The sequence below is a fragment of the Capricornis sumatraensis genome, chromosome 16 (assembly GCF_032405125.1).
Source record: "Capricornis sumatraensis isolate serow.1 chromosome 16, serow.2, whole genome shotgun sequence".
NCBI classification, from domain to species: domain Eukaryota; kingdom Metazoa; phylum Chordata; class Mammalia; order Artiodactyla; family Bovidae; genus Capricornis; species Capricornis sumatraensis.
Genome location: NC_091084.1, coordinates 48,999,310 through 49,022,921, shown reverse-complemented (window position 1 = coordinate 49,022,921; position 23,612 = coordinate 48,999,310). Strand labels below are relative to the sequence as shown.

Sequence of the window (23,612 nt, the reverse complement as noted above, 5' to 3'; positions counted from 1 at the left end):
TCTCAAGATTGCTTTAGCTATTCGAGGTTTTTTTGTATTTCCATACAAATTGTGAAATTAGCCTCCAATTAAAACAAGTAACTTTTTAAAAAGAAGTTTCTTTAGTCAGAAGAAAATGATGTCAAATATAAACACGAATCTATACGAATGAACAAAGAGCATCAAAATTTGTTACTACATGTGTAAATAGATTAGATTTTTTATTATATAAATGTATTTTTAAATAATTGTGATTTAAAAAAACAATAAAAATGGAGTTTTGTAAAATATATACAAGTAATAGTGCAAATTAGAAAGGAAGAAATGAAAGTATATTATTGTAAGGGTCTTCTGTTATATTCAAAATGATATACTATCACCTGAAGGCATACTGCCATTAGTTACAAATGGGTAGGATAATCTCTAAACTAATCTCCAAAATGAAATTGCATTAACTCACTTGGACACAAAAAAAAGATAGAACAAACATTTTTTGAATATTCAATCGGGAAGAAGGAGTAGAGAACAAATTCAAAATGATAGATTTAAGCCCAACCAGATAAAAAAGCCCAACCATAGCCATAGTCACATTAATTCTAAATAAGTAGACCAAACATCCAATTAAAATTCAGAGTTTATCAGACTGGATTACAAAAAGGAAGACCCAATTAAATGCTGCTTACATGAAATACACTTCAAATGTAAACAAAAACTGGATAAAAGTAAAGAAATGGAAATATATTCTACATCAACCCTAATCAAAAGAAAAATTGAATGGTTATATTAATACCCAGAAAATATAGTTTCAAAGCCAAAAACAGCAATAGAATACACATCATTTCAAGTGTACACTGAACATTTATGACAGTTACCTTATTCTAGGCCATAAAATGAGTCCCATATAATTAAAAGAATTCAGGCTGTACAATGTGTGTTCTCTGATCACAATGAAACTAAATTAATACCAATAACAAAATGACATCTGAAAAAATAACAAAATATAGGAAAACTAAACAATACACTCTTATGAGAAGCAGAAATCGAAGTGGAAAAAAGAGATGATTTTTAACCAAAAAAATTAAATACAACATATCAAAATCTTTGAAATGCCATTAAAGTCATACTTGGAGAGATATACATCACACTATACGCAACACTAAATGTGTACCTTAGAAATACAAAGTTTCTAAATGTAAGACTGGATACTATAGAATTCCCAGGGAAAACATAGTCAGAACACTCTGACATAAATCACAACAATAGTTTTTCGGATTTGTCTCCTAAAGTAAAAGAAATAAAAGCAAAGATAAACAAATATGCTTTTGCACAGCAAAAGAAATCATCAATAAAATTAAAAGACAACTCCCTGAATGGGAGAAAATATTTGAAATGATATGATAAAAAAGTAATTAATATCTAATATATATAAACAACTCATACAACTCAATATCAAAAAAACTTAATTTTAATATACACAATGGAGTATTACTCAGCCATTAAAAAGAATATATTTGAATCAGTTCTAATGAGGTGGATGAAACTGGAGCCATTTATATAGAGTGAAGTAAGCCAGAAAGAAAAACACCAATGCAGTATACTAACGCATATATATGGAATTTAGAAAGATGGTAATGATAACCCTGTATGCAAGACAGCAAAAGAGACACAGATGTATAGAACAGTCTTTTGGACTCTGTGGGAGAGGGAGAGGGTGGGATGATTTGGGAGAATGGCATTGAAACATGTATAATATCATATATGAAACGAATTGCCAGTCCAGATTCAATGCATGATACTGGATGCCTGAGGCTGGTGCACAGAGATGACCCAGAGGGATGGTACAGGGAGGGAGGTGGGAGGGGGCTTCAGGATGGGGAACATGTGTATACCTGTGGCAGATTAATGTTGATGTATGGCAAAACCAATACAATATTGTAAAGTAATTAACCTCCAATTAAAATAAATAAATTTATATTAAAAAATAAAAATGGACAGAAGAACTGAGTAGACAATTTTCCAAAGAGGAAATGCAAATGGTCAATGCAAATAGTCAACAAGAACATGAAAAGATGCTTCATACGGCTATCACAGGGGAAATGCAAATCATAAACCACAGTGATGAAATATCACTTTACATCTCCAAGAATGACTATCACCAAAAAGAACACAAATTACAAATGTTGGCAAAGATGTAGAGAAAAGGAATCCATGTACCCTGTTGGAGGGAATGTAAATGTGTGAAGTCACAGTGGGAAACAGTATGGAGGTGTCTGAAACACTGAAAAAACAGAACTACTATATGATCCAGCAATTCCACCCCCAGGTATATGTCTGGGGAAAAAAAAAAAGGAAAACACTAATTCAAGAAGATACATGCACCCCAACACTTACAGCAGCATTATTCACAATAGCTAAGATATGGAAGCAATCCAAGGGTCCATCAACAGGAAAAGAATAAAGAAGATGATGGGCACTCTAGTTTCCTTCAGCAGATAAATGCATAAAGAAAATGTGTGTGTGTGTGTGAGCTGTGCTGTGCTAAGTCACTTTAGTCATGTCCAACTTTTTGCAACCACATGGACAGTAGCCCACCTTTGTCCATGGGACTCTCCAGAATACTGGAGTACACTGCCATGTCCTCCTCCAGGGGATCTTCCTGACCCAGGGATCCAGCCAAGGTCTTTTCCAGCTCCTGCATTGCAGGCAGAATCTCTACTTCTAGAGCGACCTGGAAAGATATACACGTGTGTGTGTGTGTGTGTGATAAATATATATATATGTATATATATATATAGCTGTTGCCCAAGAACACTGGAGTGTCGAGTGGGTAGCCTATGCCTTCTCTGGGGGACCTTCCCAACCCAGGAATCAAACAGTGGTCTCCTGCATTGCAGATACTTTACAAGCTGAGCTACCAAGGAAGCCCTATATCTATCTATCTATCTACAAACACACACAAACACACACACACACACATATATATATATAGTTGTTGTTCACTCACTAAGGCATGTCTGACTCTTTGTGACCCCATGGACTGCAGCACACCAGGCCTCCCTGCCCTTCACTATATCACTATCTATATCTATATGCAACTTGGCATACTACTCAGCTATAAAAAAGAATGAAAATGTCTAATCTGAAGCAACTTGAGTGCATTTGGAGGATATTATGTTTAGTGAGATAAGTTAGAGAAAGAAAAATGGTGTATGATATCACTTCTATATGGAATGTAAAAAGTACAGCAAACTATTGAATATCACAAAGAAACAGACTCGCTGATATAGAGAACTAACTCCTGGTTGCCAGTGGGGAGGAGCAAGATAGGAGTAGGGGATTAAAAGGTACAATCTACTATGTAGAAAACAAATAAGCTACAAGGATGTATTGTACAGCACATAAAATATAGTCATTATTTTATAATAACTATAAAGTATAAAAATTAAAAATTCAGAGTCACTATATTGTACACCTATGGGAAATGCACTGTACATCACTGATACCTTAATTAAATAAAGATGTATATACAAATGTAATATTCAGTTCAGTTCAGTTGCTCAGTCGTGTCCGACTCTTTGTGACCCTATGGACTGCAGCATGCCAGGCCTCTCTGTCCATCACCAACTCCTAGAGTTCACTCAGACTCACGTCCATCAAGTCAGTGATGCCATCTAGCCATCTCATCCTCTGTCATCCCCTTCTCCTCCTGCCCCCAATCCCTCCCAGCATCAGAGTCTTTTCCAATGAGTCAACTCTTCGCAAGAGGTAGGCAAAGTACTGGAGTTTCAGCTTTAGCATCAGTCCTTCCAATGAATACCCAGGACTGATCTCTTTCAGAATGAACTGGTTGGATCTCCTTGCAGTCCAAGGGACTCTCAAGAGCCTTCTCCAACACCACAGTTTAAAAGCATCAATTCTTCGGTGCTCTGCCTTCTTCACAGTCCAACTCTCACATCTATACGTGACCACTGGAAAAACCATAGTCTTGACTAGACGGACTTTAGTTGGCAAAGTAATGTCTCTGCTTTTAAATATGCTATCTAGTTTGGTCATACCTTTTCTTCCAAGGAGTAAGCATCTTTTAATTTCATGGCTGCAGTCTCCATCTGCAGTGATTTTGGAGCCCAAAAGAATAAAGTCTGACACTGTTTCCACTGTTTCCCCAACTATTTCCCATGAAGTGATGGGACCAGATGCCATCTGGTTTTCTGAATGTTGAGCTTTAAGCCAACTTTTTCACTCTCCTCTTTCACTTTCATCTAGAGGCTTTTTAGTTGCTCTTCACTTTCTGCCATAAGGGTGGTGTCATCTGCATATCTGAGGTTATTGATATTTCTCCTGGCAATCTTGACTCCAGCTTGTGCTTCTTCCAGCCCAGCGTTTCTCATGATATAATGTACTATTTCTCGTGTGCTATTGCCTGGAAAATCTCATGGACAGAGGAGCCTGGTAGGCTACAGTCCATGGGGTCGCAAAGAGTCAGACACGACTGAGCAACTTCACTTTCACTTTCAATGTATATTTCTCACTATTAAAAAAGAATGAAATTTTATCATTTGCAACAACACACATGGACTTAGAGGGTATTATGCTTGGTGAAATAAGTGAGAGAAAGAAGAAAAACACTGTATAATATCATTTATATATGAAAACTAAGAAATAAAAGGAACTGCTGACTATAACAAAAAGGAAACAGACCAACCAACATAGAGAACAAACTAGTGGTTACCAGTGAGGAGAGGGAAAGGAGGAGGAGGGGAAATATGGAAGCAAATTAAGAGATACAAACTTCTATGTACAAAATAAATAAGCTATAAGGACATATTTTATAGCACAGGTAATATAGCCAATATTTTATTATAAGTGGACTATAACTTCTAAAATTTGTGAATCATTAATTGTATAACTGAAACTTACATAGAATTATAAATCAACTATACTTGGAAAGAACAAAAATTTAAAAATAAATATGTCTATACGTCATAAGTGAAAAACATTCCTACCTATACATTCTTTCTAGGTCCATAAAGAGTGGTGTACAGGATGTTGACAGTAGCAGGATATTTGGTAAATTAATTGCATGTCATGTGAGTGTTGTTTATTTACATCAAAAAGGATAATGAGTACAATGGAAATTGAACCACAGTGAAAAATAATGAAGTCAATTCACACAGAGCAGCAGCTTTTTTAAATTTTATATTGGAGCATAGTTGATTGGCAATGTTCTGTTAGTTTCATGTGTACAGCAAAGTGATTCAGTTATACATATACATGAATCTATTCTTTTTCAAATTCCTTCCTATTTAGATTATTACAGAAGTGAGAAGGAAATGTTACGTCATATTAACCCTCTGAAAAACACATGGTATTTTCTCAGTAATATGTTCTTCAAATTTGTCTTGCAATTTTATAAATAACATGATAAACATCACCATAAGGTAACATCTATCCATTTAGAAGCATAATTTTGGATGTCCCTATCTATTAAGCATGTGTAGGATTCCCAGGAGAACTTCTGAGTGAGTTTATAGAATCAAATGGAATATGTCAAATGTGAATATGCAAACACATATAAACAGGTAAGGATGTACATAAGACCCATATGCAGGAGACAGACTAACTACCAACAGAGCACATGCCAATGTGGGGCTAGATTCCCAGAGGTCTTTTCTTCAACAGAGAAAGCAAATAATTCCTTCTACCATCTCCCGACTTTCCTGTCTCAGAACGACCTCAACACCCAAAGAGAGCAGCTATGGAGGAGTTCCCAGAGGGCAGAATCTCTGAGGGCCCAAGACGTATACCTACCCCAGGTATTTGGGAAGTATACAAGGCTCCAATATCAATGGACTCAGACCCCATGCTTACATCTTCAGTGAGTCTGCGTGAAGAAAGATATACCAGCATTAACCAGAAGATAGTAAAGACCTATCTCTTCATTGGAGGTCTGTGCTCCTTTCCATTCCTGGGGTGGTACTGCTGAAGTAATCTGAAACCAGGTAGTAGACACTGCTTCCTGTGTCGGGAGAGTAGGTGCAGGTGAAAGCTCTGCCTGGGACCTTGTTCTCTCTTTCGCCCTTCTCTTCTAGGATTTTTTTTCCCCTTGGTGATGATAGAGATGCAGAGGAGGTAAAGTTTGTCCATGGGACATTAACAGCTGGTGGGGAGCTTGAACGTACATCATCTGGACCCCACTTGTGAAAATTGTGACACTGGGCACAAAGTATTCATGCAAAAGTACTGGAATCATGGGGTAGGAGTTAAATTTATTCTATATAACTTCAGAAGGTGAGAACAGAGATCACAATTGGGAGTTACGGGGGTATCAGAAAGTAGCCCTTCAGATGTCAGTTCAGTCTAAATAATATCTAAAACTACAGCTCCAAAACAAGAAAACGATGCCCAAAGATCAAAGAGGTATCTGCCACCGGATATTGTTAATAATGTCTGTAACTACATTTCAGAGACATATCTTACAGGGCTGTCTGAGTTCTGTGGAGTTACATGAATGCTAACAACCTTAACACTTCATGAAACCGGGCTCCCATAGTGTTATCTGTGGCCTCTCCTACAGCTTGGGAAAAAGTTTGGGTGGCTTCATATCCACTTTAGACTTGGACATTCTACTTTCCCTGCTTCTTCCTACCCCTGGCTGGGACCAGTAACCATTAGCTCCAGGTTCTCAGCCCTAGTGCTCTTACTGGCAAGTTCTAATGGCAAAGTCTGAAAGAGAACAAGAGTAGAAAGTAATGCTTCTTTATATTTAAGGCTTAGTGGGTTTTTCAATGTTTCTTGAATGACATATGCATTGAAGAATGCATAGGAACAAATATTCCAGAGAAAATAAAGGTCAGAGAGTGGAAAAAAGAGACAAATTAATCTTGCTTCTTTCTTAGAAATTTCATCCTACTTCTAGAAATAATCATTCCAAATCTCTTGAGGAAAAAAAATAAACCATGCATCTTTCCTCAGGTTCCCCATGGACACTCATGTCTGAATCACCAGTTGTTCCAGTTAGCTGTACCCCCTTAAGGCTATTTCAACAATTTTTCTGTTTCCATGCATGGATTTCTTAATTCTTTAAGGGAGCACTTTGAAATCTCTACCTAAAAAATACTTCCTGAAGATAGTGAGATTTGGGGCTGTGACTTGTAAAACTTAAATGTAAAACTGTTTCAGAGGAAGAAAGGCGAAAGGATCAGATGACAAAATCTGAAGAATGGAGGTGGTATTCAGAGGGGACATTTGGAACTGAACAGCCTGGAGTTCTACATTGTGTGGTACAAGCAGAGTTAAACAGGAGCTCAGTCATTGTGACAATCATATGCTTGTTAGATTTTTCTTTTTGCCTCAAACTTATAAGTGAATGAGTGTATTCTAAGAGAAAGAGGCAGAGAAAGGCAGAGTTGATTGAATGTAGTGCCCAGAACATGTAGAAAGTCCTTTGGTTACAACTCAACATGTACAGATATGAGAGGTGGACCATAAAGAAGGCTGAGTCCCAAAGAATTGATGCTTTTGAACTGTGTTGCTGGTGAAGACTCTTGAGAGTCCCTTAAACAATAAGGTGATAAAAACAGTCAATACTAAAGGAAATCAACCCTGAATATTCATTGAGAAAACTGATGCTGAAATTGAAGCTTCAATACTCTGCCACCTGATGCAAAGAGCCAATTCATTGGAAAAGACCCTGATCCTGGGAAGGATTGAGGGCAGGAGGAGGAGGGGGAAACAAAGGATGACATGGTTTGATTGCATCATTGACTTAATGAACATGAGTTTGAGCAAACTCTGAGAGATTAGTGAAGGACACGGAAGCCTAGCATGTTACAGTCCATGGCATCACAAAGAGTCGGACACGACTGAGCTATTAAACAACAACAACACTGGAAGTTATATTTATAAGGACGTTCCTCTTAAGGACATCCTATACTTCCAGTATCTCTCTGATCCTGTAAGCAACTCCATCAGGCAAAGCCTTGAAGTACCAGACAAGATGAACTGAGTAGAAGTGAAGAGTGTGTGGTTATGACTTTTTTTTTTTTTCAAAAAAGAGAATATGGCTATAGAAATTGTTTTAGAATCTTTATTAAATCCTTAGGCATTTGCCACTTAGAGGACAAACTCAGGAAACAAGAGTCACAGTATGATACTAATTAAGAACGAAATGGGAGTCCATGAGCAGTGGGAAGGAGGAGTCAGAGTTGCAACGGAAAGGAAAAAGAAGATGCCAGACAGCTGCGAAAGTGCCCTTACGATTAGGGAGAGAGACTGAAAATATGAAAATAATATAGCCAATAAGATACGCATTTCTACCTCACTGTAGTGACACAGGACCCAGCTGTGCATATATTCGACAGCTTTGGATCTGACTTGTTTCATCTATATCTAAACCCTAGCAATTAAGCTGCAGAAAAGACACATAATACTGCTGAAACCTTTGTCCATTTGAAAAAGTAAATTACTAAGATAGTCAACTTGACCCGCTTTCTTCAGAGTATGGTTACTATTATATGACATGATATGTGTGTACACTTCATCCCCAAATTGTTAGTGTCACTCCTAATGTATTCTGTTAATAGCAAGAGAAAACGAATTGGAAGATCTTTTAATTTTTTCTATGTATCTGGTGGGAAGGTCATGCCTGGCAAACTCCAACTGGACAGGACCATTTTTAAGGGGAAGCAGAGAACCAGGAAGAGCGAAGAGAGGAGTCCTGGGAAGGGACACCCCTCCGCCCTCCTCTGGAAACCAGCCCTGCTCACTAACAGGGACTCTGGGAGGAGCCAGCTGAGGAGGATTGGAACTGCATTTGGAGACTAGAATTCATAACTGGAAACAAAAACACTCTTTGAACCACTAGAGAAACAAAAGTAGGTTTCTAATAGTGTGAAAACACTTTTCACTTCTAGCTTCACAGTTTGATTAAAGCACCCTTTCCCTTGCCACCCTGCCCCCACTCCAAATGTCCTTCCCCTGTATCAGTTCTGTTTTCAGAACTATTAATTGTATCGCGAGTGAAATTTGCTTATATTTCCAAAATGTTGATGAGGTCTGTACATTATCATAGAATTCCTTATTAAGGCCAGAGGGAATCTAGAAAATATTTGAATCTAAAGCATTAGATTAGGATTAGACAGGAATAGGACTAGCCTAATACTGTGAAGATGGTTATGATTTGAAAATCAGTCCCCTCCTTTGTAATGTGATGATAATAAAACATATCTCACAGGAGGGTGAAGAATTAAATGAGACGAATCCCTAAATATTTCAGCACATTTCCCAAAAAGTGGTAAGAGTTCAACAGCTAAACAATATGTAATGTTATATTATGTTAGTGAGCCTAGTGAGAAAAAAGAGGGAATTTCATAAACTCCTGATAAAAACTTTCTAAACCCACATGATAACACTCTATATGAGACTGTGTAGACAGATTTAAATGCAATGCTCTGAAGGTCTCCAGAAAATCCTGACTTGTACACATTGTTCCAAGTTACAGACTTCTTTTGACTCTCTGGTCCGATTCCTGGGTTAGGAAAATCTGCTGGAGAAGGGATAGGCTAGCCATTCCAGTATTATTGGGCTTCTCTTGTGGCTCAGCTGGTAAAGAACCACCTGCAATGTGGGAGACCTGGGTTCAATCCCTGGGCTGGAAAGATACCTTGAAGAAGGGAAAGGCCACCCACTCCAGTATTCTGGCCTGGAGAATTCCGTGGACTATACATTCCATGGGCTCGCAAAGAGTTGGACATGACAGAGCGACTTTCACTTTCACAATTCAAGGAGAGGAGAATCTTAAAATCATTTATCTATAATGTAAATGAGGGTACATCACTTTATTCACAATTCTCTTTCCCCAACCTAGTTCCCATGCCCATTAGTCAGCCCTTTCCTACTCTCTCCTGATAGTTTGCATAAGACCCTGTCGTTGCTTATAGCACTTATTTTCTGTTGTCCCCGGAATGGCTTTAGTTTTCCCTGCTTCAGAGTAGGGATGGTTTCTAATTCAATTCTGTGACCCTAGTATCACACTAGTTACCCTAGTATTTCCATGCCAAGGAGAAGCTTTAAATGATGAGACAACAATGGCAACTTTGAACTAGCCTGGAGGAAAGAGGGAATGTATATCTGGATTATTGTATCAAAAAAGGGAAATCAGAGATGGAAAGAATCTAAAGGTGAATCTCACCACCTTCACACTAATGCAATCAGAAGAATCAAGTTTCATCCTGTTTACTATTAAGTATCAGTGCAGCAGAACTGGGTGGAATTGCTCATTCTCCTTTTAAAGTTGTTTCTTCCAGGAATTAGGAATCCAATTAATATGAAGACCTAAGAAATAGAGTGAACAAAAGGCAATTTTTAGGAACAATCTGTAGGTACCAAATTAAAATACTTTTTAGAAAAATGTAAATTCACTAACATTTTCAGTGTATAAATTTTTAAAATAAATACATCAGATTACGGTACTTGAAGGTCTACAATCATTTATCTGAGTCCCTAGTTTGTACTCTGCTACTTATTTCCATGTGTTGTTCCAGCTAAATTGTAGATATCACAGTCTATATGAAAAGTGAAAAAGTGAATGTTAGTTTCTAGGTTGTGTCTGATTCTTTGAGATCCCTGGACTAAGCAAGAATCCTGGAGTGGGTAGACATTCCCTTCACCAGGGGATCTTCCAGACCCAGGGATCAAACTTGGGTCTCCCTCATTGCAGCAGATTCTTTACTGTGTCAGCTACTAGGGAAATCCATAGTATATGTAATCATTTTGAAATAATGAAGAAGAAATATGAATGCGAATTTAGATACTTGTTATTAAGTAGTTTTCTAGGTAATTTCCCCCTTCTCTTTAGTTTCTGTAAAAATTTAGCAATTCCATTAAAAATAGAGAGCAAAATGGTTTCCCTGGTGGCTTATGGTAAAGAACCTACCTGCCAATGCAGGAGACATGGGCTTGATCCTTGATTCAGGAAGATCCTACATACCATGGAACAACTGAGCCTGTGTGCCACAACTACTCCGCTTGTGCTCTAGAGCCCAGGGACCACAGCTACTGAGACCACATGCCACTACTACCGAAGCTGACCCTAGAGCCCATGCTGCACGATAAGAGAAGCCACCACAATGAGAAGCCCATGCCCTGCAACTGGAGTAGTCCCTGCTTGCTGCAACCAGAGAAAAGCTCATGCAGCAACAAGAACCAGCACAGCCAAAAATAATTTAAAAATATAAAGAAAATGGTTTTAAAAAGAGTGAAGTAAGTCAGAAAGTGAAAAACAAATATCATATATTAATTCATACACACACGTGGAATATGGGGAAATGGTACAGATGAACCATTTCCAGCACAGGAATAGAGACAAGATTTAGAGAACAGACTTTGAAATAAGAGTGGTGTCGGGGAGAGGAATTGGTAGTTTGGGACTGACATAGATACACTAACACGTGTGAAATAGATAGCCAGTGGGAACCTGCAGTATCACACAGGGAGCTCAGCACAGTGCTCTGTAATGATTTGGAAGAGTGGTATGGAGGGGTAGAGTCGAAGGAAGGCTCAAAAGGGAGGGCATATATGTTTACATAGGGATGATTAATTCTGTTGTACAGTAGAAACTTACACAATATTGTGAAACAACTATACCCCAATAAAACTTTGAAAATAAGCTTTGAACAAATCAAACATTTACAAAGAAATCGTATCATATCCTCTGTATTGTTTAAAGTAATGTGACTATTCCCAGGAGGGCCCAAAAGATGCACATGTAAATTCACTAGGCTTGGATAAATTGCCAGGGTCCACAAGTCCCTTAAGTAAAGCAATTTCTTCTGTTGCAATATATCTTGAATTACTAACTAATTTTATCCTAAAATTATAGCTCAACAAAAGGAAGCTGCAGAACTATATGACAAAATATGACAACACACCAAAATGGCAGCATCTCCACTGAGTTTTCAGACTTCCTTCTGAACTGTTTTGTCAGGTCCCCCAGCTGGCAGCTCTGGCTATCCCTACCTCTTAGCTTCCTCTTGCTCCTGGCCCTTGGTGCCAACATCACCCTCCTGATCACTATCTGGCTGGAGGCCTCTCTGCATGAGCCCATGTACTACCTGCTCAGCCTGCTCTCTTCGCTGGACACAGTGGTCTGTCTCACTGTCATCCCCAAGGTCCTGGCCATCTTTTGGTTTGACCTCAGGCCCATCAGCTTCTTTGCCTGCTTCTTTCAGATGTTCATCATGAATAGTTTCTTTGCCATGGAGTCCTGCACATTCATGGTCATGGCCTATGACCGCTATGTGGCCATCTGCCATCCATTGAGGTACCCATCCATCATCACTGACCAATTTATAGCCAAGGCAGCCATTTTCATTTTGGCCAGAAGTGTCTTTATGACACTGCCCATCCCCATTCTCTCAGGACGTCTGCATTATTGTGGGAGAAACGTCATTGAGAACTGCCTCTGTGCCAATATGTCTGTCTCCAGGCTCTCCTGTGGTGATATTACCATCAATCGTCTCTACCAGTTTGCTGGAGGCTGGACTCTGCTGGGATCTGACCTCCTCCTCATCTTCCTCTCCTACACCTTCATACTGAGGGCTGTGCTGAGACTCAAGGCACAGGGAGCTGTGGCCAAGGCCCTAAGCACGTGTGGCTCCCACTTCATCCTGATCCTCTTCTTCAGCACCATCCTCCTGGTTTTTGTCTTCACGCTTGTGGTAGAAAAGAAAATGTCCTCTGACGTGCCCATCTTGCTCAATGTCCTCCACCATGTCATCCCTCCAGCCCTCAACCCTATTGTCTATGGGGTGCGAACCCAGGAGATCAAGCAAGGAATCCAGAGGTTACTGAAGAAAGGATGGTAACTAGGACAACTGGATCTCTTGTTTCCTAAAATTGGATGGTATTTGCATGGATTACTCAATCAATTATTGAATCAATGAGTGGACTGAAGTTCATATCGATGAATTTTAATCTCAAACTGTGTAAACTGTTTTTGTGTTCCCTTTAATAAAGCTTCAATCTCATTTAGAATTCCTCTTTCTCTCACACTTCAATAGGAATCTCCTTTAAAAAATTAAAAATAAAAAAAGGAATCTCCTTGACCCATTTGTCTCCTTTTCCCACACTTCTTATCCTATTTTGTCGAAAATACTAAGATTCCTTAAGCAAGTTTTAAAATGAGAGATTTATGTTCCTGAACAGACAACTGTTAATATATCATATATTTCTTATCTTGGGGATACAACTGCATCTATTTGGTGGGCTGAGTTGTGTAATTTGTGATGTGTTCTTATTCTTCTTTCCACTGAAGGGAGTATATTGGAGACTAAGGTAGTAGTAGTCGTGTCAGTCGCACAGTCGTGTCTGACTCTTTGTGACCCTATGGACTGTAGCCCACCAGGCTCCTCTGTCCATGGGATTCACCAGGCAAGAATCTCTTGGAGTGGGTTGCCATTACCTTCTTTAGGGGAATCTTCCCACCCACAGATTGAAACTGCTTCTCCTGCATTGCAGGCAGATACTTTACTAGCTGAGCCACCAGGGAAGCCCAAAGATAATAGGAGTTGAAACTTCAACTCTGAATGCTGGAAAGTTACTAATATTCTGTAATTGTCTTTTTCTCTCAACTTTCAATGATAGCACAGGCATTATTCAACTCTCTGTCTCTCTTTTCTTCTCTTCACTTCTTTTCTCTATCAATGTGCATTAGAAAAGGGCAGGTTTTTTTCCCTGAATGCTCATATGTGTAACAATTATCATAAAGTTTTAGTAGATTTAAGGGACTATCGAATGTATGACCCAAAGTGTCTGTGCATTGGACACATATCTTTCGGATCCAGGGTTCCATGGTGAATGATATGCAAACACATGGTATGCTAATGAGTTAAAGAATTTAAGCAACGTAATATACGATTCAGTAATAACCCTCAAATATACAATAGACTATATGAACGTTATTTCTTGTTAATTTTAGTTTCTAAGTACACTTGGGTTCTGCAGATTCCATTAGCTATTAAAGTACAAAAATAAATAGAACATTAGAATTGCTTTCAGCCTTCCCTGGTGGCTCAGTCGGTAAAGAAATTGCCTGCAAAGTAGGAGATGTAGGTTCAGTCCCTGGGTCAGGAAGATTGCCTGGAGAAAGAAGGAAATGGCAACCCACCCCAGTATTCTTGCCTGGGAAATCCCATGGACAGAGGAGCCTGGCAGGCTGCAGTCCTTGGGGTTGCAAGAGTTGGACACAACTGAGCCGCTAAACCACTGCCACCCCTGTTTTCAGGAGCTCAAAGTTGGTTCAGAAAGTGTGTGTTAGTTATTCAGTCATGTCCAACTTTTTCCAACCCCGTAGACTGAAGGCGACCAGGCTCCTCTGCCCATAGGATTCTCCAGGCAAGAATACTGGAGTGGGTTGCTATTCTCTTTTTCAAAATTTGGATTAGGAAGAATATAAATAATGAGCGGTAACAGGCAGGAAGACTGGGGTCCCCAAGTGGAGGAAATAGACTGCAAATGTCAGACTTTTTTTCCTCTCTCTTAAGAGGCAGGAGGAAATAAACTACCAAAGTCATGTGTTTTTTTTCTTCTCTATACAAAATTAAAAGGAGGTTTCTTTTAAAACTCTGTGTTACCATGAGAACATCTGGTTCTGCCTGAACTGAACTTTTCTCAAACCTTGAGTTAACCAATGTGTTTTTCTTATGGAAATGTTTTTCTTAAACTATTTTAATGAACTGTGTATTTACTTTAGAATCTGCCTTTCTTCAAGTCGGTTCCACCTAAGACTGAGGACTGATAATGGCTCAACAAACCAGTATGTTTTACTCATGGAAATGTTCTCTTAAGCTGTTTTAAAGAAACTATGTATTTGCTTGGAAACCTGCCTTTCTTCAAGATTCATGTCAATTGTTTTATGGCCTGGGATGACTCACCTTGTGCCAATGCTATCTTAAAATGCACGTTGTGGGTGAGGGGCCTAGGGCAACGCTCCCATTTTGAGACATTCCCTTTCTCTAATTAACAGCTTGCTAATAGGTGTATAACTTCTTGCTATAAACTAATAAAGGGGCACTCTTTCTGCCCCCTTCTGATGTCTATGTCAGAAGCTTTCTCTATCTCTTTTATACTTCAATAAAAGTTTACTACACAAAAGCTCTAAACAAGCAAGCCTCATGGTGGCCCCAGATTGAATTTCTCTCCTCCAGAGGCCAAGAATCCTGGTTCTTGTTGTTCATGGCTCATAAGAACAACCTTTCAATGATAATTTCAAAAATATATTATTCTCATATGAAGAAGTTGAGGAATTAAACAATGTGTCTCTACGGGAACTAAGATGCTGAGAAACATAGGAAAGCACCAGATGGAGTTAGAAGGTATGAGTTGCAAGCCTTGCACAACCACACACACATACAAATTAGTTTCCTGGAAACAAGTGAGTTGGTATTATTGTGTTTCATGTTACTCTGTTATCTGAAAATAGTGAACAATTTGTTTAGAAGATCCCTTCTACACATAAGACCTGTGCCTCAGTGACAACATATAATTGTGTTATTTTCACCATGAAAGGAAAAATCTACCAAAAGTTCAGTACTATTCTCAACATCTGGTTCTTTCAGTCTTTACTGAAAGCATCAGGAACACATCTCTTGCCTTACGTAAGCTTTCATCCTGCAAAGATCTATCCATTTCTTTTTCTTCTTCCACTCACGGTGAAAAAGAATAAATATATTACTATTTGATTTCTCTATTCCTGTATAGCACTATGAACTACTATTTGAAAAATAAGCACGTACTCACATAACAAGAAAGAAGTGAAAGTGTACATTAATATAGGACTTCCCTGATGGCTCAGAGGGTAAAGGGTCTGCCTGCAGTGCAGGAGACCCGGGTTTGATCCCTGGGTCAGGAAGATCCCCTGGAGAAGGAAATGGCAACCCACTCCAGTACTATTGCCTGGAAAATCCCATGGATGGAGGAGCCTGGTAGTCTATAGTCCGTGGGGTCACAGAGTCGGACACATATTTTATTGAGAAAAAGCACTTCTCAAAAGTAAAAAGCAATCTGTTCAGATTGCTTGGTTCACACCATAAATAACAGTTTTATTTATTACTTGAAGAAGTCTCCCGAAAAGCTTATTCATTTAAAGATTTCAATATAAAAAAATTGTCTTGGCTCAAAACTGCATAAAATTGTATAACTGGATACAAATGTAAAGGTCTTAAAAATACAGATATAATAGCCATCTAATATAAATACAATATAAGTTTTTATCTGTTATGAATGAAACTGTTATGAACAAGCAGGTCAAGAATTTGTGTGAATATATGTTGTAAATTTTCCTTGGTAAATGTTAGAAGTAGATTGCAAGATTGTAGAGTATGGGTATGCTTAAATTTCTAGCAGAATATCACAGTTTGAACAGTGCTTACCCTATTTTACTTTCCTTCCAAGAGTAAGAATTCCAGTTCTTTCTTCCTCCACTTCCATGCCACCACCTGGTGTCATCTTTTTAAATGTCAGCCATTCTTATAGCTGTGCAGTGGCATCTCATTATAATTTTAATTTGCATTGCTTCAATTGGCCATTTAAGTGGCTCTTTCTGAAAAAAAAATATTCATTCTTTTATTTTTGTAACTGAGTTACTTATTTTATAGTTAAGTGATAGCATTATATATTCTAGAAAACAGTACTTTGCAGAAATATGCATCATGAAAATTTCTCACAATCTGTGTCTTGCTTGCATTCTCATTTTTCCATTTTTATTTTTTAAAGAGAAGTTATTTTAGATTTTGATGAAATCTAACATCATTATTAAGTCCTTTAAGGCATACTCATTTTGTTCTAATTAAGAAATACTGACCTGTCTTAAGCTTATAAATATTTTTTCCAACAACTTCTGATAATTTTTAATTTTTAATTTTAGGTATAATTCTATAACCTAAGGTTTGTTTGTGGTGTTGGATAATTACTAGAGGTTGTTGTTATTGTTGTTTTCCAAGTAGAAATACAGTTGGAAATTTCCAGCAGCATTTGCTGAAAAGACTATCATTTCTCCTGTCGAATTACTTTGGGTCCTTAGTCAAAATGCAATATTTGTTCATGCATAGGTCTATTTCTGGACCCTCTAATCTTTTCCATTATACCAGTCTATGTATACTTACTTACACAGAAAACACGATGTCTTGATTACTTTATCACATTTTATGTAATGAAATGAGATAATGTGAGTGCTCTAAAGTTGTTTCTTCTTAAAATTGCCTTTACATCCCTTTCATTTTCACATAAATTTTATTTTTTTTTCTTTTTTTTTTTTATTAAATTTTAAAATCTTTAATTCTTACATGTGTTCCCAAACATGAATAAATTTTAGAAGCAGTTTGTCAATTTCTCCAGAAAAGACTGCTGGGATTTTAATTAGGATAACATTGAATCTACAGATCAATTCAATGAGAATTAATGTTCTGAAAGGCTCCCTGGTGGATCTGCCTGCTAATGCGAGAGACATGGGTTCTATCCCTGGATTGGGAAAATCCCCTGGAGAAGGAAATGGCAACCCACTCTAGTATTCTTGCCTGGAGAATCCCAGGACACAGGAACCTGGAAGGCTACAGTCCATGGGATTACAAGTGTCAGACATGACTTAGCGGCTAAACTACCACCACCAACGTCCCGATAATATTACCCCTTCAAACATGTGCAAATAACACTTATTTACATTTTTTACATTTTCTTAATTTATCTCAGCAATACTTCTCATTCCCATGTATAGATCTTTCACATATTTTTAAAAGTATTTCTACTTATTTAATACTATTTTCAACATTTTTCCAGTTCATTTTCCAATGGCTTATTTCTAATATATGAAAATATTGATTTTTATCTGTTGATCTTATATTCTGAGATATTGACAAATTAGCTTGTGCAGTTTTAAAAATTGAATTTGTAAGACTTTCCACATACTTGATTTTCTTTAAATAAAGACAATTTTGCTCCTTCATTCTTCCCAAACTATGTTTTTTTATTCCTTTAATTTATTGCACTGCTTAGGAAATCCAGTGCAATGTTAACTGAAAATGATGAGAGTGGATATCCTTATCTTTTCTCTTACACTGAGAAAAACATCATTAAGTACTACCTCAGCTCTTCAGCATCAGTTTGAAAAAGTTAATTTTTTCCTTTTTTCTTTAGTATTATTATGAATGATATTGAATTTTGTTAAATATTTTTCCAATTTGAGATAGCTATATAATTTTCACTCAATATTGTTGATATAAATAACAAGGTCAATTTATATTTTATTATGAAGTCAAACTACAACAGATGAATGGATAAAGAACATGTGGTGTATATATATATCTGTGTGTGTGTGTGCATATGTGTGTATATGTGTGTGTGTGTATGTGTGTGTGTATTTATATATGGCAACAACATTGGATGGACATGTAGGGCATTATGCTTGGAGAAATAAGTCAGACTGAACAAGATAAATATTGTGGCTATCAAGTCTATGTGAAATCTCAAAAATAAAACTAGCTAGTAAATATAACAAACTCATATTTATAAATAACAAACTATAAATAGAGTAAAACTTTTATTTTAAAATTGAGAATTTCTATGTGAATCACCTAAAACCTACAACAACCATGAAAAATTTTTAAATAAGTTTTTAAGCCATAACCAAAAAAAAAAAAAAAAACTTGCTCTATTTTTTCTAGATCCTCAAAGAAATGTGTGAAAGTGCAAGTCACTCAGTCCTGTCCAACTCTTTGCAACCCTCTGGACTATACAGTCCATGGAATTCACTACACCAAAATTCTAGAATGGGTAGCCTTTCCCTTCTCCAGGGGACTTTCCCAACCCAGGGATCAAACCCAGGTCTCCTGCATTGCAGGCAGATTCTTTACCAGCTGAGCCACAAGGGAAGCCTTGAAGAAAAGAAATGTGTACAAGGATATAAACAGTAGTAGTATTTGTGTGTGTGTATTCAGGCACTATTTTGTGTCCAACTCTTTGCAACCCCATGGACTGTAGCCCACCAGGCTCCTCTATTCATGGGGTTTTCCAGGCAAGAATATTGGAGCTGTTTTCCATATCCTCCTCCTGGGGATCTCCTGAACAAGGGATTGAACCCATATCTCCTATCTGAGCCTCTTACATTGGCAGGCAGTTTCTTTTACTACTTGGTAACGATTATTACCAAAGAAGCTGAAGTTGAACCATTTTATGAAGACCTACAACACCTTCTAGAACTAACACCAAAAAAATATGTTCTTTTCATTATAGGGGACTAGAATTCAAAAATAGGAAGTCAAGAGATGCCTGGAATAATAGGCAAGTTTGGCCTCCGAGTACAAAATGAAGCAAAGGCTAACAGAGTTTTGCCAAGAGAATGCACCAGTCATAGCAAACACCCTCTTCCAACAACACACGAGAAGACTCTATACATAGACATCACCAGACAGTCAATATTGATATCAGATTGTTTCTATTCTTTGCAACTGAAGATGGAGAAGTTCTATATAGGCAGCAAAAGCAAAACCAGGAGCTGACTGTGGCACAGATCATGAACTTCTTATTGAAAAATTCAGACTTAATTGAAGTAGGAAAAACCATTAAACCATTCAGGTACGATCTGAATCAAATACCTTATGATTATACAGTGGAAGTGACAAATAGATTCAAGGGATTAGATCTGATAGACAGAGTGCCTGAAGAACTATGGATGGAGGTTCATGACATTGTATAGGAGGCAGTAATCGAGACCATCCCCAGGAAAAAGAAATGCAAAAGGACAAAATGATTGCCTGAGGATACCTTACAAATAACCAAGAAAAGGAGAGAAGCTAAAGGCAAAGGAGGAAAGGAAAGATATACCCATCTGAATACAGAGTTCCAAAGAAAGCAAGGAGAGATAAGAAAGCCTTTGACAGTGATCAATGCAAAGAAATAGAGGGAAACAATAGAATGGGAAAGACTAGAGATCTCTTCAAGAAAATCAGAGAATATTTCATGCAAATATGGGCCCAATAAAGGACAGAAATGGTGTGGACCAACAGAAGCAGAAGATATTAGAAAGAGGTGACAAAAATACACAGAAGAACTATACAAAAAAAGATCTTCATGACCCAGATAACCACGATGGTGTGATCGTTCACCTAGAGCCAGACATCTGGAGTGCAAAGTTTTGTGGGCCTTAGGAAGCATTACTATGAACAAAGCTAGTGGAGATGATGGAATTCCAGCTGACATATTTCATATCCTAAAAGATGTTGCTGCTAAAGTGGTGCACTCAATATGCCAGCAAATTTGGAAAACCTAGCAGTGGCCATAGGACTGGAAAAGGTCAGTTTTCATTCCAATCCCAAAGAAAGGCAATGCCAAAGAATGCTCAAACTACCACATAATTGTACCCACTTCACAAGCTAAAAAGTAATGCTTGAAATGCTCCAAGCTAGGCTTCAACAGTACATGAACCAAGAACTTCCAGATGTTCAAACTGAGTTTAGAGAAAACAGAAAACCAGAGATTAAATTGCCAACATCCATTGGTTCGTAGAAAAACCTAGGGAATTCCAGAAAAACATCTACTTCTGCTTCATTGACTACATTAAATCCTTTGACTGTGTGGATATCAACAAACTGGAAAAATCTTTAAGAAGTGGGATTACCAGACCACCTTACCTACCTCATGAGAAATCTGCATGCAAGTCAAGAAGCAACAGTTAGAACCAAACATGGAACAATGGATGGGTTCCAAATTGGGAAAGGAGTACATCAAGGCTGTATATTGTCACCCTGCTTGTTTAACTTACGTGCAGAGTACATCATGCGAAATGCCAGGCTGGATGAAGCACAAGCTGAAATCAAGATTGCTAGGAGAAATATCAATAACCTCAGATACGCAGATGACACCATCCTTACAGCAGAAAGTGAAGAGGAACTAAAAAGCCTCTTGATGAAAGTGAAAGAGGAGAGTGAAAAAGCTGACCTAAAACTCAGTATTCACAAAACTAAGATCATGGCATCTGGTCCCATCACTTCATGGCAAATAGATGGGGAAGCAATGGAAACCATGAGAGACTTTATTTTGGGGGACTCCAAAATCACTGCAGATGATGATTGCAGCCACGAAATTAAAAGACGCTTGCTCCTTGAAAGAAAAGCTATGACCAACCTAGACAGCATATTAAAAAGCAGAGACATTACTTTGCTGACAAAGGTCCATCTAGTCAAAGCTATGATTTTTCCAGTAGTCATGTATGGATGTGAGAGTTGGACTATAATAAAAGCTGGGCGCTGAAGAATTGATGCTTTTGAACTGTGGTGTTGGAGAACACTCTTGAGAGTCCCTTGGACTGCAAGGAGATGAAACGAGTCCAGCACAAAGGAAATCATTCCTGAATATTCATTGGAAGGACTGATGCCGAAACTGAATCTCCAATACTTTGGCCACCTGATGTGAAGAACTGACTCATTGGAAATGACCTTGATGCTGGGAAAGATTGAAGGCGGGAGGAGAAGGGGACAACAGTGGATGAGATGGTTGGATGGCATCACCAACTCGATGGCCATACGTTTGAGCAAGCTCCAGGAGTTGGTGATGGACAGGGAAGCCTGGCATGTTGCAGTCGAAGGGGTCACAAAACATCAGACATGATGAAGCAACTGATTTGAATAATTATTACAGATCACATGGGTGTGAGCCAAAGGGGATAATGGGCACAATGGAAACTGAGCCCCACTCAAAAATAATGAAGTCAACTCACCCAAAGCAACATATGACATATTTTTAAGATTTAGTGTGAGGAAAATTAAAACTAACATCATATTTGTAACACAATGAATTTTATGAAAATTCAATATCCAACCATCTTCCTTACACAAATATATAGCTAAATAAGCATACTGGAAATTAATTAGTAGCACATATTTTAAATACACTAGAGATTTCACATTTTGGAAGGCAGGAGAACTAGGAAGAAAGTTGAGATATGAAAAAAAGTGAAACAAAAATGAAACAAAAGAAGGACCTGAAAAAAATGGATGATGCTTGTATAACTTGAAAAGTATGAATAATTCATATGAGGTTAAAAGTGAATAAAAAATAAAGGAGCAAATCATCTTTCCTAGCATATAAATCCCATTTTAAAAAATTTGAAGCAGCAAAAATTACTGTTGCTTTTCTCTCTGAAAAATACATTGTGTTTTCTCAATAATATTTTCTTCACTTCCTCTTGCACTTTTATCATTATTATGCTGTGATAAAAGTGATGATATATTAACATCAATTCATTCAATAACACAATTTTGGATGTCACTATCTATTAAGCATGTTCAGGAATTCCATGAGAGTTTCTGAGTGAGTTTACAGGATCGATAGAAGACATCAAAAGTGTATATACAAACACAAATGGACATGTAAGCATGTATGTAAGACACTCACATTTAGGAGACTGACTAACTGCCAATAGACACATGGCAGTGTAGGACTGGATTCCCAGAGGTCCTTCCTTTTACAGAGAAAGAAAATAATTTATTCTCTCATCTGCCTGCCTTCCTTTCCCAGAATGGCCTTAAGGGCCAAAGGGAGCAGGGATGGAGGAGTTCCCAGAGGGCAGAGTCCCTAAAGCTCCAGAGGTATACCTACCCCACTGGGGAACTATCCAAGGCTTCAGTATCAGTGGAACCAGAACCCATGCTTAACATCATCCATGGCTGAGTGAAGAAAGATATACCAGCATTAACCAGAAGACAGGAAAGACTTATCTCTTCATCCGGGGTCTGTGTTCGTTTCCATTCCTGGGCTAGTGCTGCTGAAGAAGTCTGAAAACCAGTAGCCTTCTGTGTCAGGCGAGTAAGTGCAAGTGAAAGCTCTGCTCTGGAACCTTGTTCTCTCCTTTGCCCTTCTTTTCTTTTCTTTTTTTTAATTTTTTGTATTTTTTTTTAATTTTTACTTTATTTTGCTTTACAATACTGTATTGGTTTTGCCATACATTGACATGAATCCACCACGGGTGTATACAAGCTCCCAATCCTGAATCCCCCTCCCACCTCCCACCCCGTATCATCTCTCTGGATCATCCCCATGCATCAGCCCCAAGCATCCTGTATCCTGTATCGAACATGGACTGGCACTTCGTTTCTTACATGATAGTATACATGTTTCAATGCCATTCTCCCAAATCATCCCACCCTCTCCCTCTCCCTCAGAGTCCAAAAGTCCGTTCTATACATCTGTGTGCTGCGATCCAAAAGTCTACAAGCAATAAATGCTGGAGAGGGTGTGGAGAAAAGGGAACCCTCTTACACTGTTGGTGGGAATGCAAACTAGTACAGCCACTATGGAGAACAGTGTGGAGATTCCTTAAAAAACTGCAAGTAGAGCTGCCTTATGACCCAGCAATCCCACTGCTGGGCATACACACCAAGGAAACCAGAATTGAAAGAGACACATGTACCCCAATGTTCATTGCAGCACTGTTTATAATAGCCAGGACATGGAAACAACCTAGATGTCCATCAGCAGATGAATGGATAAGAAAGCTGTGGTACCTATACACAATGGAGTATTACTCAGCCATTAAAAAGAATACATTTGAATCAGTTCTAATGAGATGGATGAAACTGGAGCCGATT

General features: G+C 38.1%; 1 protein-coding gene across 1 annotated transcript; it reads left to right on the top strand.

The window, feature by feature from the left end:
- The first annotated feature begins 11,894 nt into the window (after positions 1 to 11,894).
- On the top strand, positions 11,895 to 12,842 carry LOC138092823 (olfactory receptor 56A3-like). Its single transcript, XM_068988867.1, has one exon. It carries the CDS (start codon positions 11,895 to 11,897, stop codon positions 12,840 to 12,842), a length of 948 nt encoding a protein of 315 aa, XP_068844968.1.
- The last annotated feature ends 10,770 nt before the right edge of the window (positions 12,843 to 23,612 follow it).